This window comes from Delphinus delphis, chromosome 20, assembly GCF_949987515.2.
Source record: "Delphinus delphis chromosome 20, mDelDel1.2, whole genome shotgun sequence".
NCBI classification, from domain to species: Eukaryota; Metazoa; Chordata; class Mammalia; order Artiodactyla; family Delphinidae; genus Delphinus; species Delphinus delphis.
In genome coordinates this window covers 12,169,409-12,186,135 of record NC_082702.1, presented here as the reverse complement: position 1 = coordinate 12,186,135, position 16,727 = coordinate 12,169,409, and the positions used below count along the sequence as shown (strand labels likewise).

Sequence of the window (16,727 nt, the reverse complement as noted above, 5' to 3'; positions counted from 1 at the left end):
TCTTGGAATCTTTAGAATCTTGGGAACTTCTACATTTTCTTATCTGTAGGATTTTGCAATCAAGTTCATCTTAAAACAGTAGACTCTTAGACCTTTGCAATCTTGAAATTTCTATTCTAAGCCAAAGCCCTTTCTCTCAAAACATGGCCAGAATGTTCTCTGCAGTCTCCTCGGGCCTTAATTCTAGCCTCTGACATCCTAGGGGCGTCTCCTGAAACCGGAGAGAGATGGGGGGAGGCTGACCTACAGTTTGTTGCCATGAAGTGGGTGCCAGTTCTTAGTTTCTCCTTTGCATTGTTTTGGAGGGTCTTGGGAGGTCCCAAGTCCAACCTCTAACCTGTCTGTGCACTCAGCTCTTCTCCTGGGATAGCTAACAGACATCTCAAACTTCTTCGGGCCAAAAGAGAATTCCTGATTCCGCTCCCTCCTGAAAAACTGCTTCACCAGTTTTTCACCTCTGTTGGTCCCCATCTCCTTTCCACTTGCTGAGGACAAAAGCAATCTAGGATTAGGGAAAACATTTGTTTCACTAGAAAATACATCCTTCTGGGTATTGTCTTTGCAATAGTCTCTGTCCCTCTACTGCAATAGTCTTTTGTTTTGTTTTTCTCATAAATTTATTTATTTATTTTATTTTTGGCTGTGTTGGGTCTTCTTTGCTGCGCACAGGTTTTCTCTAGTTGTGGCGAGTGAGCAGGGGCTACTCTTCGTTGTGGTGCGCGGGCTTCTCATTGCAGTGGCTTCTCTTGTTTCACAGCACGGGCTCTAGGCCCGCGGGCTTCAGCAATTGTGGCTCGCGGGCTCTAGAGCACAGGCTCAGTAGTTGTGGCCCACGGGCTTAGTTGTTCCACGGCATGTGGGATCTTCCCGGACCAGGGATCGAACCATGACCCCTTCACTGGCAGGCAGATTCTTAACCACTGCGCCACCAGGGAAGCCCCTGCAGTAGTCTTTTGTAATACAGTCTCTCCTTACCTCATACCAGAATTACTTGTATTCGACAGAAAAAAACCCGGGTTCCTTCCTTTGCCTTCAAACTCAATTTGTCAGCAAATCCTACTGGCTCTACCTCCAAATAAATCCCAAATGTATCCATTTCTTTCTCTCCCCACTGCTACCCACTCTGCTCCTAGCCATCGTCATCACTTGCCTGGATCTTGCTTGCACTAGGCTCCCAGCTTTTTCTTCCCCTGCTCCCCATTCCCCACAGTTCCTTCTTCAGAAGGCAGCCAGAAGGATCTTTTTAAATGTAAAGAGAGGGGAGTTCCCTGGAGGTCTAGTGGTTATGACTCTGCACTCTTCACTGCCAAGGGCCCAGGTTTGATGCCTGCTCAGGGGAACGAAGATCCCACAAGCTGCGCAGCTGAAAAAAAAAAAAGCAAAGAGAAAACGAATCTTTGGTGGGGGGCGGGGCGGCATTGATCAGTACAGTGGTGGGAGTGGGGGAATTGACGGGAGAGGTCAGGAGGGAGGTTTCTGGGATGATGGTAACTCTCTGTATCCTTATAGGAGTTTGGGTCACACGGAGAATGTACCTATGTGTCGAAATTTGTGCATTTCATCGTGTGTAAATTTACCCGGGAGGTGGCAAGGAATGACCTGTACACCAATGTTAACTCTAGCAAATGATATGCATGCTGATGTGTTTAGGAGTGAAGGGTACTGGTGTCTGCAACTGTCTGTGTTTATTTTTAGGTTTTTTTTGGCTGCGCTGGGTCTTCGTTGCTGTGCATGGGCTCTCTCTAGTTGCGGTGAGCGGGGGCTACCCTTTGTTGCAGTGTGCGGGCTTCTCATTGCGGTGGCTTCCCTTGTTGCAGAGCACGGGCTCTATACTGGCAGGCTCAGTAGTTGTGGCGCGCGGGCCCAGCCACTCCGCAGCACGTGGGATCTTCCTGGATCAGGGCTCGAACCCGTGTCCCCTGCATTGGCAGGCAAATTCTTAACCACTGCCCCACCAGGAGAGCCCTGCAACTGTCTTTGAAACACATCCAAAAAAAAAAAAAAAAAGATGAATTGAGACAAGATTAATAGATACATAACAAAGCAAGGATAGTTCAAATGTTATTGGTGGAAGCTAGATGGTGAATATATAGGTGTCTGGTATGTTTTAAAGGTTTCCTAATAAAATGTTAAATGAAAATGCAAAGCAAACCAAGTAACTTCCTGCTAGAAACCCTTCAACTGCTTCCCTTTGCACTAGAAATAAAATGCCAAATCTTTTCCACAACGTCCCTGCTGACCTCAATAGCATCATCGCCTGCATTCAATCTTTGATGCGACAGATATTTATTGAGCATCTACTGTGTGCCAGGCACTGCTCTAGATGCTGGGGCTACAGCATGGATCTGACATTGTAACCATCTTCTGCCTCAACAAGCCCACTCCCCTGGCAGGCCTTTGCACTTCCTGAAATTATCTTAGTTTACAAGTTCATTTGCATGGGGACAAGTGCTCTGAGAGGGCAAGGTCCTTCTCTCTCTTACAACTAGACCTCAATAACAATTAATTGGAAGAATATTAGCTTTGCATTTATTTAATGCTTGTTATATATGCACCTGGCCCTGTTTTAAGTTATGTACACACGTACCTAGCTTTTTTTTGGCCTCACGGCTTGTGGGATTTTAATTCCCGGACCAGGGATTGAACCCGGGTCCTCGGCAGTTAGAGCCCGGAGTCCTAACAACTGGACAGCCAAGGAATTCCCACACATAACTATTTAATTCTGAAACAGATCCCCATTCTTAAAGAAGAATTAACAGAGAAGCTAGGCTGTGAACTCAAGTGGTCTGGCTTCAGACATCATGTTTCTAACCACTATACTATACTGCTAAGTGAATGAATGATTTAGTCAATCATTCAGACCGGTCTGAATTCAAACCCCAACTGTGCCGCTTTGTTAGCTGTGTGGCCTAAGACTCTGAACCTCAGATCCTTTATTGGTTTTCTGTTTGTTAATTAATTAATTGTTATTGAAGTATGGTTGATTTACGATGTCGTGTTAGTATGTCGTGTTAGTTTCAGGTACAGCACAGTGAGTCAGCTATACATACATATGTATGTTCTTTTTTAAAATTGATTTATTTTTGGCTGCGCTGGGTCTTCATTGCTGTGCCGGGGCTTTCCTTAGTTGTGGCGAGCGGGAGCTACTCTTCGTTGTGGTGCGCGGGCTTCTCATTGCGGTGGCTTCTCTTGTTGCGGAGTACGGGCTATAGGCGGGCGGGCTTCAGCAGTTGTGGCACGCGGGCTCAGGAGTTGCGGCTCGTGGGCCCCAGAGCGCCGGGTGGCCCACGGGCTTTGTTGCTCCGTGGCATGTGGGATCTTCCCACACCAGGGCTCCAACTGTGTCCCCTGCATTGGCAGGCGGATTCTTAACCACTGCGCCAGCAGGGAAGTCCCAGATATATATTCCTTTTCAGGTTCTTTTCCATTACAGGTTATTACAGGCTATCAAGTATAGTTCCCTGGGCTGTACAGTAAGTCCTTGTGGGTTAGCTATTTTATGTATGGTTCAAGGTCACGTCCCTCCTAGTTCGTGGTGAAGATGTAAGGTGTTGGAGGCAATTGGCTTAAAGACCCCACACACGCACGCACACGCGAATGCACACCGGATAACAGTGAGGAGGGAGGTAGGAGTCGGGGAGGGCGGTGCGGGGTCACCGCCAGGCACGGGGTGTGGCCTCCTGGTGGCGGCCAAAGTCTCTGGTTTCTAGGATCTCCCCGCCTGCCCACGCCCTACCTGTGGCGCAAAGAGCTGTCTCCGCCCCCTCGAACCTGGGTGACCAGGGAGACTAGCGTTCGAGTGTGTCCTGGACACCAGGCGGCGGCGGTGGTCTGGGAGAAAGAAATCCGGCGGCGGGGAGACAATCCTGCCCGGAGGCAGGGGGAAAGGCTAGCTGCCCCGCCTCCCTCCGCCAGATTTCTTCGGGGAAGGAGCCGCCCGGCACCCGCCCCCAACTGGCCCAGCCGCGTGGAGCGTCTGGGAGCCCGAGAAGCAGCCTACCTGCCGAGATGGAGGCGGCGGGCACCTGGGCGCTGCTGCTGCTGCTGGCGCTGCTGCTGCTGGCGCTGGCGCTGCCCGGGACCCGGATGCGAGGCCACCTGCCCCCTGGGCCCACGCCGCTGCCGCTGCTGGGGAACCTCCTGCAGCTCCGGCCTGGGGCGCTGTACTTGGGGCTCTTACGGGTGAGGGGGCGCGCCGACGCCCTGGCTAGGAGGGGGTGGGAGGGTACCAGGGCCAGGAGAGGGAGGGGACCCCAGGAAGACGAACTACGCAGCGAGGCCCTTAGGTATCCTAGGGGATGCGGTTGAAGGGTCCCAGGGCAGAGCTGAGGGAGTTGGGGGAGTCGCAGGGAGAGGGGGTGGGGCACCCGGGCTAGGAGGAGCAGAATCCTGCCCCCCGAATCCTGGAGACGGCGTGAGAGCTGGAAAGCAGGCTCCAGGGGCCAGGGGTCCCGGGTTAGAGAGACTGGCAGAATCCTGGGAAGGTTGGGAGGGGGGAGGGGGGCAGGGAACCAAAGGTGAGAGAGACGAGTCGTCAAGCGGAAGAGAAACTGATGGTGTGATGGTGGTGGCTTGACCCAGAGGGAGAGGTAGAGGGGAGATACACGTGAGTATCCTGAGGAGGGGGCAGAGAATAAAAAAGAGAGGGTGTCCCCGGGGGAGTTGGAGGCAGAGGCTGGAGGATTCCAGGAATTTGTCTGCGGAGACCGATGGGGCTGGGGGGCTGGGGGAGGGGGGGATAGGCGGAGCTCAGCTGGGAGGGAGGGAGCTGGAAGTTCGTGGGACAGAGAAAGGAAGGAGAGAGAGACAGGAGGCTGAGGCAGTCTCCAAACTTTTGGCGGGGGGTGGGGGTGGGGGCGGGGGGTTAGTGTAAAGAGGCCAGAGGTTCCCCATTCCGGTGTCTTCCAGACATTGCAAGGAGGGGGTAGCGAGCATGGCACGAGTGCTCCGTGGTAACTGCTCCAGCATTTGAGGGTTTAGCAGTGGTTGAAAGGGGTAGTTGGGTTTTTTTTTTTTTTTTTCGGGAATGGGGAGATGAGGGATTATGGGAGTCCACAGCTGCAGCTGCCCATTTTTGCTGCTATAGGTCTGTGCTGTGGGAGCAGGGGTGGGTTCTGGGTTGTCCCAGTGTCAGAAGTTAGGGCTCTGCAGGGGGTAAGGGAATGGGGACCAGAGAGTGTGTTGGGTGAGGGAGTTTGAGGAAGGAGGACTCTTGTGGGGGAGGGGGGTGACATGCTGGGAGCTTGGTGCAAAACAAGAACTGAATCTTCCAAAGGGACTGCTTCAGTTTGGGGCGAGGCAGGAAGGGCTTCTCTTAGGTGTCTCATCCAGCGACAGGGGCCAGGATGGACCCGAGACTTTAAAAGGCAGTAGACTTCCCCACGTCACTCACCCCTTCTCGGTCCCTGCTCCCAGCTGAGTAAGAAGTATGGACCAGTGTTCACTGTGTACCTGGGACCCTGGCGGCGCGTGGTGGTCCTGGTTGGGCGTGAGGCTGTGCAGGAGGCCCTGAGAGGTCAGGCCGAGGCGTTCAGCGGACGGGGTTCGGTGGCAACACTGGACGGAAGCTTTGATGGCCATGGTGAGTCAAAAGGGGAGCTGGAGCCTGCCGGGTCCTTCACTCAGAGCCTGCCACCACTTACTCGTACGTGACCTTCCATGCAGTTCAGTGTCTCTGGGCCTCTCTTTTCTCATCTAAAATGGGATGATGACAGTGCCTATTGCATAGGATTGTACTGAGGATAGCACGAAGTAAGCACTCATTAGTTACCTGGTTGTAGTAGTGTTATTAATGTTCCAGGCGAAGCCCCAGGGCTGGGAGGAAGAGGGAGAGCATATGAGGCACTGGGAATCAGTGGGCAAACACTCAAAATGTACAAACTATTCTCTGTTAAGACTGAAAGCTGGAAGCCGGTGCTGGGCGCTCCAGGGAACACAGCCTTGAATAAACAGCCTCAGTCCTGCTCCCAGAGCGCATGGGCCAGGAAGAAACAGACCTGTCACTAGACAGTGACAGTCCAGAGAGGAATTGGAGGAGGCGCCTGGCCCAGCCTGTCGGGTGGAGGTTGTCCAGGACGTCTTCCTAAAAGACGGGGTGTCTGAGCTGAGACTCATAGGATGAGTGGGAAGGGTGTTCCAGGCAGAGAGACCAGCACGTACAAAAGCATGGAGGCGAGGGAAGAAGCATTCACTCATCAACTGACAAATTTTCATTACACCTGGCTTGGTACTGGGGACACAGAGGTGACAGATGTGGTGACGTGTCTTACTGTGGGACATGTGGGCTTTGCAATAAGACAGTGGAGGGAGAGACTAGATTTCTAAAGTGAGAGGTACAGCCTTAAGAGCAGGACACAGGGGACCTTTACTGGCTAGGGGGGCAGAGGGATTTGGAGAGGAGAATGGGAGGAATCAGAGAAGGCTTCCTGGCGGAGGTGACATTTGAACTGAGACCTGGAGGCTGAGTGCAGTCAGTTCAGTGAGGATGAAGAGGTGAGTGATCCAGGAAGAGGGAACAGCCGGGGCAAAGGCCTAGAGGGGGCATCCTGGCACTTTTGAGGAAGTGAGAAAAGCCCAGTGCAATTGAATTAGCAGCAAAGCTGGAGACGTCTTCAGAGCCTGATCGCGCAGGGCCCGAGTCAAGCCAGAGTCTGGACTTTGGGTTTTTCTGGGAAAGGGTAGAGTCAGAGTTAGAAAGGTCCTCTGGTTGCTGTGTGGGAGCCCAGCAAGGGGACTGGGCTGGACCAGGGCTGGGGCTGTTGAGTGGGGGAGGGGAGGTGGTTGGGAGAGGAATGCAGGGCTCTAGCCAGGGGATGGGATGTTGATGAGAAAGAGAGATGCTGAGGCCAGTTTGGGACACAGTGGAGGGATGGGTGGGCAGGGGACATCCAGGAGGAGGCGCCCAGAAGGCCGTTATAGACTGGCATTCTACAAGTGGAAACAGCTCAGACCAGGGAAGGGACTGTCCGGGCCTCTTGGATAAGGAGGAAAACAGTGCAATTCCATCCTCCTCCCTCCCTTTTCAACCTCCAGTTGGCATGGGGCATGGGACCCAATAATACTCCATAAATGTTGGTATTGATGGATGGATGGATGGATAGAAGGGTGGGAGGGAGGGAGAAAGAGGAAAGAGGGAGGAATGGTAAATGGATGGGTGGGTGAATAGAGGAATAAAAAGATGGATAGCCAGCGGGAAGGAAGAAATCTTCACTCACGCTGGTGAATCACAGAACACAAGGAGCCTGGATAATCCCAGATACCAACTCCTCAGGAGGAGGTCACCCTCCGATGCAAGGTTAGGCAATTATTGAGCACCTCGTGGGCCCTCCTTCTTGCGCTAGGCTCACGTGGACTCAGGACAGGGCACCTCACTGGGAGGAAGGGAGGAATCCTGGGGAACAGGGGAGGGCTGGTCCCTCCTTGAGTCTAGCCTTCTGTGCAGGGGTTTTCTTCTCTAATGGGGAGCGGTGGAGGCAGCTGAGGAAGTTCACCACGCTGGCCCTGCGGGACTTGGGCATGGGGAAACGAGAAGGTGAGGAGCTGATCCAGGCGGAGGCCCGGTGTCTGGTGGAGGCGCTCCGGAGGACCAAAGGTCAGCAGGGTGCCCGAGTGTGGTAGGGCCTTCCCTCTCGGACTGGGCTGGGGACTCCAATCATTCCAACTCTCTCCTCCTCCACCTTCTGCCTCTATCCTGCTGTCTCCCTGAGGGTCTCTGTGTCCCTCGTACTGTCACGTCACTCTTCCTGCCTCTCCTCTTTTTTTTTTTTGACTGTGCAGCATGTGGGATCTTAGTTCCCCCACCAGGGATCAAACCCGCGCCCCCTGCATTGGAAGTGCGGAGTCTTAACCACTGGACCACCACGGAAGTCCCTATTTTTCTGTTTTTCTCTCCTGTAAGTCTGCCTCTGTCTTTCTCTGTCTCTCTCCGTGTCTAACTCTCTCTTTCCCTGTCTGTCTCTGTCTCACTCTTTCTGCCTGTCTCTTTCCTTTCGGGTCTGGCCCCCACTCCATCTTCGTGGACAGGCTCCGCCCTACGTCAGCGCCCCTCTGCCCATCTCCATCACAACCCCCCTCCCTGTCCCCTCCTCCCCAGGATGGCCTTTTGACCCCTCACTGCTGCTGGCCCAGGCCACCTCCAACATCATCTGCTCCCTCGTCTTCCGCCTCCGCTTCCCCTATGATGACAAGGAGTTCCAGGCGTTGGTCCAGGCAGCTAGTGGCATCGTCGTGGGGGTCAGCTCCCCGTGGGCCCAGGTAAGGGGGTGGGATCCCTCTCTCTCCAAAGGCTCCTGCCCACCTCTTTCAGGTAACCCCAGAGCGCCCTGTCCACCCACCCCTCTGCCCTGGTGCAAGGCCAGGCCCCCGTGAAAACGGCTGCCCGTCCCCCGGCAGACCTACGAGATGTTCTCACGGCTCCTGCAGCACCTCCCGGGCCCCTACACACAGCTCCTCGGCCAAGTGTGCACTGTGGCTGCCTTCGCCACCCAGCAGATACAGCGGCACCAGAGGACCCTGGACGCCTCAGGCCCTGCACGCGACGTGGTGGATGCCTTCTTGCTGAAGATGGCAAAGGTGGGAGAAGCTTAGGGTTGGGGGCCTCCTGGCCAGCCCCTACACCCAGGTATAGCTGGGGCACTCTGTCACCCTCCTTCTTTCTCTCTGCACGTCGCTCTGTGAATGTGTGTCTGAGTCACTTGCATCTCTCCTTTTTCTCCTCCCTCCAACCTCAGCCCCCCGCCCAGGCCTCATGCCCAGTGACCTGCCACCGGCAATCCCCACCATGACTTCCCCCAACCCACCCAGGAAAGTTCCTATGAATTACAATCATTTACTTATGAAACCTTGCACTGTCTAATTAGACTAATAAAGTTCGCTTTATTAGTTATGTGAGAACAATTATCATATGAGAAAATTAGAATTAAGATGATCCCTGTGGAAATAACTCGTTTTGAATTGTACATACTTTGCAATTATGGGAGATATTCAGGGCCACATCCTTTGAATAAATGTTCACGGAGAGAGAGATTTTTTTTCTTAACTCTGTGGCCCTTTTTTTTGGGGGGGGAGGCTACCATGTGGCTTGTGGGATCTCAGTTCCCAACCAGAGATTGAACCTGGGCCCTCGGCAGTGAAAGCACAGAGACCTACCACTGGACAGCCAGAGAATTCCCGAATTTTTTTTTTTATACATTTATTTATTTTTATTTATTTATTTTTGGCTGCGTTGGGTCTTCGTTGCTGCGCGTGGGCTTTCTCTAGTTGCAGCGAGTGGAGGCTACTCTTCATTGCGGTGCTTTGGCTTCTCATTGCGGGGGCTTCTCTTGTGGAGCACAGGCTCTAGGCGCGTGGGCTTCATTAATTGTGGCACACGGGCTCAGTAGTTGTGGCTCGCGGGCTCTAGAGAGCAGGCTCAGTAGTTGTGGCGCATGGGCTTAGTTGCTTCATGGCACGTGGGATCTTCCCGGACCAGGGCTCGAACCCGTGTCCCCTGCATTGGCAGGCGGATTCTTAACCACTGTGCCACCAGGGAAGTCCCCTGAATTTTTTTAATTTTTATTTTTTTTTACTGAAGTATAGTTGATTTATAATGTTTCAAATATACAGCAGAGTAATTCGGTTATATATATATATATATATATATATATATATATATATATATATATATGAAACTGAATCATATATATATTCTTTTTCAGATTCTTTTCAATTATAGGTTATTGTAAGACATTAAATATAGTTCCCTGTGCTATACAGTAGGTTCTTGTTTATCTATTTTATATATAGTAGTGTGTATCTGTTAATCTCAAATATAATTAAATCTTTTTAATTTAAGAAATGACGGAGTGGCTGGGCCCGTGAGCCATGGCCACTGAGCCTGCGCGTCCAGAGCCTGTGCTCCGCAACGGGAGAGGCCACAACAGTGAGAGGCCCGCGTACCGCAAAAAAAAAAAAAAAAAAGAAATGAAAGGGAATGGGAATTCCCTGGCGGTCCAGTGGTTAGGACTCCGTACTTCCACTGCAGGAGGCCCGGGTTCGATCCCTGGTCAGGAAGCTAGGATCCCACAAGCCGTGTGGCATGGCCAAAAAAAAATTTTTTTTTAATTTAATTATAGTAAAATACACATAACACAAAATTTACCAACTTAGCCATTTTCAAGTGTCTAGTTCAGTGGTGTTAGATATTCACATGACCACCATCCATGTCCAGAACACTTTCAACTTGCAAAACTGAAATTCTATACCCATTAAACAACAGATCCCCATCCTTCCCTCCCCCAGCCCTCAGCCCCCACCCTCCTACTTCCTTAATCCATGAATTTGCCTACTCTAGGGACCTCATATAAGTGGGATCACACAGTATTTGTCCTTTTGTGGCTTATCTCACTTAGCATAATGTGGTCAAGTTTCATTCACACTGCAGCGTGTGACAAGATTTCCCTCCTTTTTAAGGCTGAATCATTTTCCACTGTGTGGATATAGCGCATTCATCTATCAGTGGACACCTGGGGTTGCTTTCACATTTTGGCTGTTATGAATAATGCTGCTATGAACATAGGTGTACAAATGTTCTTCAAGATCCTGCTTTCTACGCTTCTGGATAAATCCCCAGAAGTGGAACTGCTGGATCACATGGTAAATCTATTTTACTTTTTTGAGGAATCGCTGTACCATTTGCCGTAACAGCTGCACCCTTTTATATACCCCCTTGGTGACAGGGGTTCCGGTTTCTCCGTGTCTCCACCAACACTTGTCATTTTCTGTTTGTTTGTTCGTTTTATAATGGCCACTCTCTTTCATTTTTATTTTTTGTTTTGTTTTGTTTTTGTTTTTGTTTTGCGGTACGCGGGCCTCTCACTGTCGTGGCCTCTCCCGCTGCGGAGCACAGGCTCTGGACGCGCAGGCTCAGCGGCCATGGCTCACGGGCCCAGCCGCTCCACGGCATGTGGGATCTTCCCAGACCGGGGCACGAACCCGTGTCCCCTGCATCGGCAGGCGGACTCTCAACCACTGCGCCACCAGGGAAGCCCCTCTCTTTTATTTTTAAAACATTTCACCCCGAGAGAACTAATATCAAAAGCCCACTTCCCAACTTTCTCACACATTTATTTAAACTCCCTGACAAAGTTATAACTTGCTGTGCTGCACCCCCAAACCTGGCTGTGCTGGGTCTCTACTCCCAGCAGCCTGTGTTCTCTGAGCCCCTCTGCCTGGTTTCCCCCAGGAGAAGCAAGACCCTAACACAGAATTCACGGACAAGAACTTGCTGATGACGGTCATTTATCTGTTGTTCGCCGGGACGGTGACAGTCAGCAACACGATTCGCTACACTCTCCTGCTCCTGCTGAAATATCCTCAGGTCCAAGGTAGGAAGCTTCTCTACCAGCCAGGCCCTGGGAACAGGAGGGAGGGCTCGAGAGGAAGGATGTTTAGGGGAGTGGACAGCCTGAGCCAGAGCCTGGAGGCGAGAATGAGCGGGCATCCAGTGCGTCTGAAAAGCAAGAAGCGTGCGGACTGCCGGCTGCAGTGAGAGGTCTAGTAAAATGAGAAATGAGGCAGGAGGCGTCTCCGGCCTTGCCGCCTTGGTGGTACATTGTGCACCTAACCCTGAGCCGTGGGGAGCCATGGAAGGTCGTTGAGCAGGGCAGGGACAAATGAGCATTTTAGAAAAATCCTTTGGTCTGTCATGAAGAGGTAAGTTGTAGGGTCTGAAAGAGGATGCCAGGAGCCCAGGGCAGAGGACAAGGTAGGGACCTAGGCCGGAGAGAACAAACAGGGCTGGGCCAAGCTGTGGGGAGGAGAGAGGGGTCCAAGTAGGCAGGTGGTGGAGAATGACAGGGGAGGGAGGCATCCAGGGACAGACCCGGGGCTCTGGCCAGGGGACCGGGGGACCATGAGGCCATCCTGGATGGGGACAGAAGGGATAAGGAGCTATTTCAGGGGCGATGCTGAAGCCATTTGGGGACAATTTGAGTGTGAGGGATCTGGAACCACTGGGGGGGACATCCAGAAAGCCACGAGACACCTGCATCAGGACTGGAGATAAGAAACAAATTGGGGTTATCAGGGCGCAGGCAAGACCTGAAGCTGTGTTAGTGAGGGAGGGTAAGTGGGTGAGGCAGGGCTGGGAATGTGCCCCAAGGAACTCCAGCATTTCAGGGTCACGCAGCTGCGTCCAGTGCTGTCGAGCCAGTGGGGTGGGCTGACCTGGAAGATGGGACCTGGGTGCCTTTGTGGAATCAAGGAGTCAGCTGCTATTTCAGCTCACTAGGCCTCTGTCCTTATCTGGGACATGGGGCTAGATTATGTTCCCCCACCTCACAGGATTGCTATGGGAATTGAAAGAGGAGAGATGTGGGCTTCCCTGGTGGCGCAGTGGTTGAGAGTCCGCCTGCCGATGCAGGGGACACGGGTTCGTGCCCCGGTCCGGGAAGATCCCACATGCCGTGGAGCAGCTGGGCCCATGAGCCATGGCCGCTGGGCCTGCGCATCCGGAGCCTGTGCTCCGCAACAGGAGAGGCCGCAATAGTGAGAGGCCCGCGTACCATTAAAAAAAAAAAAAGAGGAGAGATGTGATGCCCACCACACGGGATGTGTGGGACCCGGTCTGCAGAGGGCTGGAGGACTCTTCCTCCCTGCCTGCCAGCCTCACCCCTAACCACAGCTGCTCAGGAAGATGGAGCGTCTGGGAACTCCCTGGCGGTCCAGTGGCTGGGACTCCGCACTTTCACTGCCGAGGGCCCGGGTTCAATCCCTGCTTGGGGAACTAAGATCCGTGTGGCACGGCCAAATAAATAAATAAATAAACCTTAAAAAATAAAGAAGATGGGGTGTCGGAGGGGAGGATCGTAGGGCCCCGCCCCACCTTTGACCTCCAACTCTCCTCTTCTTGGGTGCAGAGCGAGTGCAGGCGGAGCTGATGCGGGAGCTGGGGCCCGGCCAGGTGCCAAGCCTGGGGGACCGAGCCCGCCTCCCCTACACGGATGCGGTTCTGCATGAGGCGCAGCGGCTGCTGGCGCTTGTACCCATGGGAGTGCCCCGAGCCCTCGTCAAGACCACCCGCTTCCGGGGGTACACCCTGCCCCAGGTGGGTGTGCGGGTCAGCCAGGCCCAGCAGCTGTCTCTGTCTCGGGCCTGAGGGCTGAGTCCGTTGCTATCTTTGTCTCTTTTTCTGAATCTTGGTCAGTTTGTCTCTGCATCTTCTTCCTCTTTCTCTCTCCTCTCTGGCTGACATCTTCCTTTCTTTTTCTGTGCCCGTCTCTGCATCTCTCTTTGTTTCTTTCTGTGTACATTTTTCTTGCCTTTTGACTCTGTCTCTGAGCCTCGGTTTCCCCCATGTGTCCGATGGATCCTAATTCTACCTCCTTCCAATCGTGGTGGGGACAATCAGATAACGTGACAGGCAGGGAAGCAATATGAGAACTGAGGGCCGACGGAGGCCCTCACCCTCCACCCGGCTGCAAACACGATCAGGCTCTCCCTCCTTCCCAACACACACACACACACACACACACACACACACACACACACACACACACACACACACACACACACACACACACACACACACACACACTCTCTCTCTCTCTCTCTCTCTCTCTCACACACACTCTTTCTCTCTCTCTCTCTCTCTCTCTCTCTTTCTCAGTTCCTGCCCCTTCATTCCAGAGCAACTCAGAACCAGCACCACCAGGGGGCGACCTCTCCCTGGAAACCGAAGGTGCCTTCCGGGCAACCTGCTCCCTCCTTGAGCTTCATTGTAGAATCCAGTTCATAGCAGTTAGAATCCAGTCCTGCTGTTTTCTAGCTGAGACCTTGGGCAAATCACTTCACCCTCTGAACCTCCATCTACTCCTCTTCTTTTTCTTTTTCTTTTAAATTAATTAATTAATTTATATATTTTTGGCTGCGTTGGGTCTCCGTTGCACACAGGCTTTCTCTAGTTGCGGCGAGCGCGGGCTACACTTTGTTGCCGTGCGCGGGCTTCTCATTGCGGTGGCTTCTCTTGTTGTGGAGCCCGGGCTCTAGGCGCACGGGCTTCAGTAGTTGTGGCACGCAGGCTCAGTAGTTGTGGCTCACGGGCTCTAGAGCGCAGACTCAGTAGTTGTGGTGCACGGGCTTAGTTGCTCCGCGGCATGTGGGATCTTCCCGGACCAGGGCACGATCCCGTGTCGCCTGCATCGGCAGGCGGACTCTGAACCACTGCGCCACCAGGGAAGCCCCAAACAGGTAGATTCTTAACCACTGTGCCACCGGAGAAGTCCCTCCTCTTCTAAATTGGGAGTAATAATAGTATCATCTTGGGATTGTAAGGAATCTGTGAAATGATGCTTGTAAAACACCGAATGAACTCTTTGTGCCGGGGGTGGGGCTCCTATGTACACCACAGCAGCGACTATTGCTAAAGCAATGACTCTTGCAACTACAGCAACTACTGATAACGATCATAGCAATAACAGGCATCTGTGATCGAGGATCTGCTCTGTGCCAGGTATTATTCTAAATGCTTTACATGTATTACCTTATTTAATCTTCAGAGCAGCACTACATCATTATCACATCATTATCGTCATTATCACACCCATTTTACAAATGAGGAAACTGAGGCCTTGAAAGGTTAGAAGACTTGGCAAGCTCTCCCAGCCTCCAAGCGGTAGGGGCAGGATCTGAACCCAGAGCCTGTGCTTTAGCAGTGGTTAAACACTGCTCTCTGCCTTTCTCTTATTTTAACAACATTAGCCTGACCTTTTCCTGAAGCCTCACTCACCTTCCCAACTCGAAGCCCCGTTAGCCAGAATCCCTAACAAAGGAGACCCCTCGCCCTCTCCTCGTACTCCCTACCTTCCTTCACCCTCCACCACAGCCCTGGTAACATGGGGACTCTGATCTCAGCGGAAGGGGCTGCCCCTCTCCCCAAACCTGGGTGGGGGAAGCCTTCACGGGCAGCCCCCATCCACCCACCCTTCACCTCCAGAAGATCATAGTGGCAGAAAGCTGGACTCTTAGCCAAGTGCCTTAGGACAGCCACAGCTGAATCACAACATAGCCCCAAAGTTTAAAAACAAACATAAAAATAACAAGCTCTGCCACGTCCAAATGTTGCTTTGGGCAAGTTGCTTACGTTCTCTGGGCCTCTGTTTTCCCACTTTTTGTTTGTTTTGGCTGTACCACGCGACTTGCAGGATCTTAGTTCCCTGACCAGGGATCGAACCCATGTCCCCTATAGTGGGAGCACGGAGTCTTAACCACTGGACCACCAGGGAAGTCCTCCATCTTTTTTTTTTTTTTTTTTTTTAATATTCCACACTGTTGCATCCGTGTTAGCCCTATCCTTTAATCCATTTGTACTACCGAGTTACAGACCTGACTGTTCCTAGCACCCTGTTTAACCCGTGGACAGTTATTTTCCCCGCCTTATAAGCAGCCTCTAAGACATTATCTTTCGTTGGTTTGGTTTTTTAAATATTTAATTTATTTATTTATTTGGTTGTGCCGGGTCTTAGTTGCGGCAAGAGGGCTCCTTAGTTGTGGCATGCGAACTCTTAGTTGTGGCATGCATGTGGGATCTAGTTCCCCGGCCAGGGATCGAACCCTGAGTCCCCTGCATTGGGAGCGCGGAGTCTTAGGCCACTGGACCACCAGGGAAGTCCCTCCCCCATCTTTAAAATGGGATCATATTACTAACTGTTCCCTAGACTTGTTAAAAAGATTTAGTGAGTTTGTGTGGACGTTTGTGAGTGTGTGTGTGTGAGTATAATACATGTACCTGTTACATATGAGGCGATACGTATGTAGTGCTTAATAAAGTGCCTGACACGTAACAAGCCCTCGATAAACATTGATGCCGCTATGTTTCGTGAACCCGTTTCCCCAACACACCAGACTCTTGTGCTCTGCCCTCGAGGACCGAAGGCCTGCGGGGTGAGGGATGTTTGTAGTTTTGTTATGATCTCCCCTCAGGGCACGGAGGTCTTCCCCCTCCTTGGTTCCATCCTGCATGACCCTGAGGTCTTCAAACAGCCCGAGGAGTTCAACCCAGGACGATTCCTGGATGCAGACGGAAAGTTCAAAAAGCACGAGGCCTTCCTGCCCTTCTCCTTAGGTATCTGCTGGGTCCGCCCCTGTCTACCCACTGGTCCTCCCACAGGCCTGGGTGTGAGGATGGTTGGCACAGCGCCATCTGTCTCCCCTCCAGGTAAGCGTGTCTGCCTCGGGGAGGGCCTGGCTCGGACCGAGCTCTTCCTCCTGTTCACCGCCATCCTGCAGGCCTTCTCGCTGGGGAACCCGTGCCCACCGGGTACCCTGAGCCTCCAGCCAGCCGTCAGTGGCCTTTTCAACATCCCCCAAGCCTTCCAGCTGCAATTCCGGCCCCGCTGACCTCCACCCCACCCCACCGTGTGGACCGGATGAAGAAGGGAAACTTGGGAGGTAGTAGCCTTGGCGGTTGCCGTGGACATGGCTGTCTCCTGAGCCACACGCCTACACCACAGGCAGCCACCTTCGCACACCTGTAGCTGTTTTCTAGAGTCGGTCACACATATATTCAGCCTACACATCCACAGCGTCATCAGACCACGCAACCACACACCCAGACACACCCACGAGGGCCACAAGGCAACTCGGCCACGCAGCTTTCTACTGACAAATTTAGTCCATCTGGAATCACAACCACATGCCCGGATAACCCACCAACTCATACACAGCACAACTCCCCCGGACCCACAACCCAC

General features: G+C 52.7%; 1 protein-coding gene across 1 annotated transcript; it reads left to right on the top strand.

Moving 5' to 3' along the window:
- The first annotated feature begins 4,008 nt into the window (after positions 1-4,008).
- On the top strand, positions 4,009-16,460 carry LOC132417129 (cytochrome P450 2S1). Its single transcript, XM_060000753.1, has 9 exons — positions 4,009-4,182; positions 5,416-5,581; positions 7,442-7,591; positions 8,093-8,253; positions 8,392-8,571; positions 11,222-11,363; positions 12,897-13,084; positions 15,958-16,099; positions 16,193-16,460. Exons 1-9 carry the CDS (start codon positions 4,009-4,011, stop codon positions 16,372-16,374), a joined length of 1,485 nt encoding a protein of 494 aa, XP_059856736.1. The 3' UTR covers positions 16,375-16,460.
- The last annotated feature ends 267 nt before the right edge of the window (positions 16,461-16,727 follow it).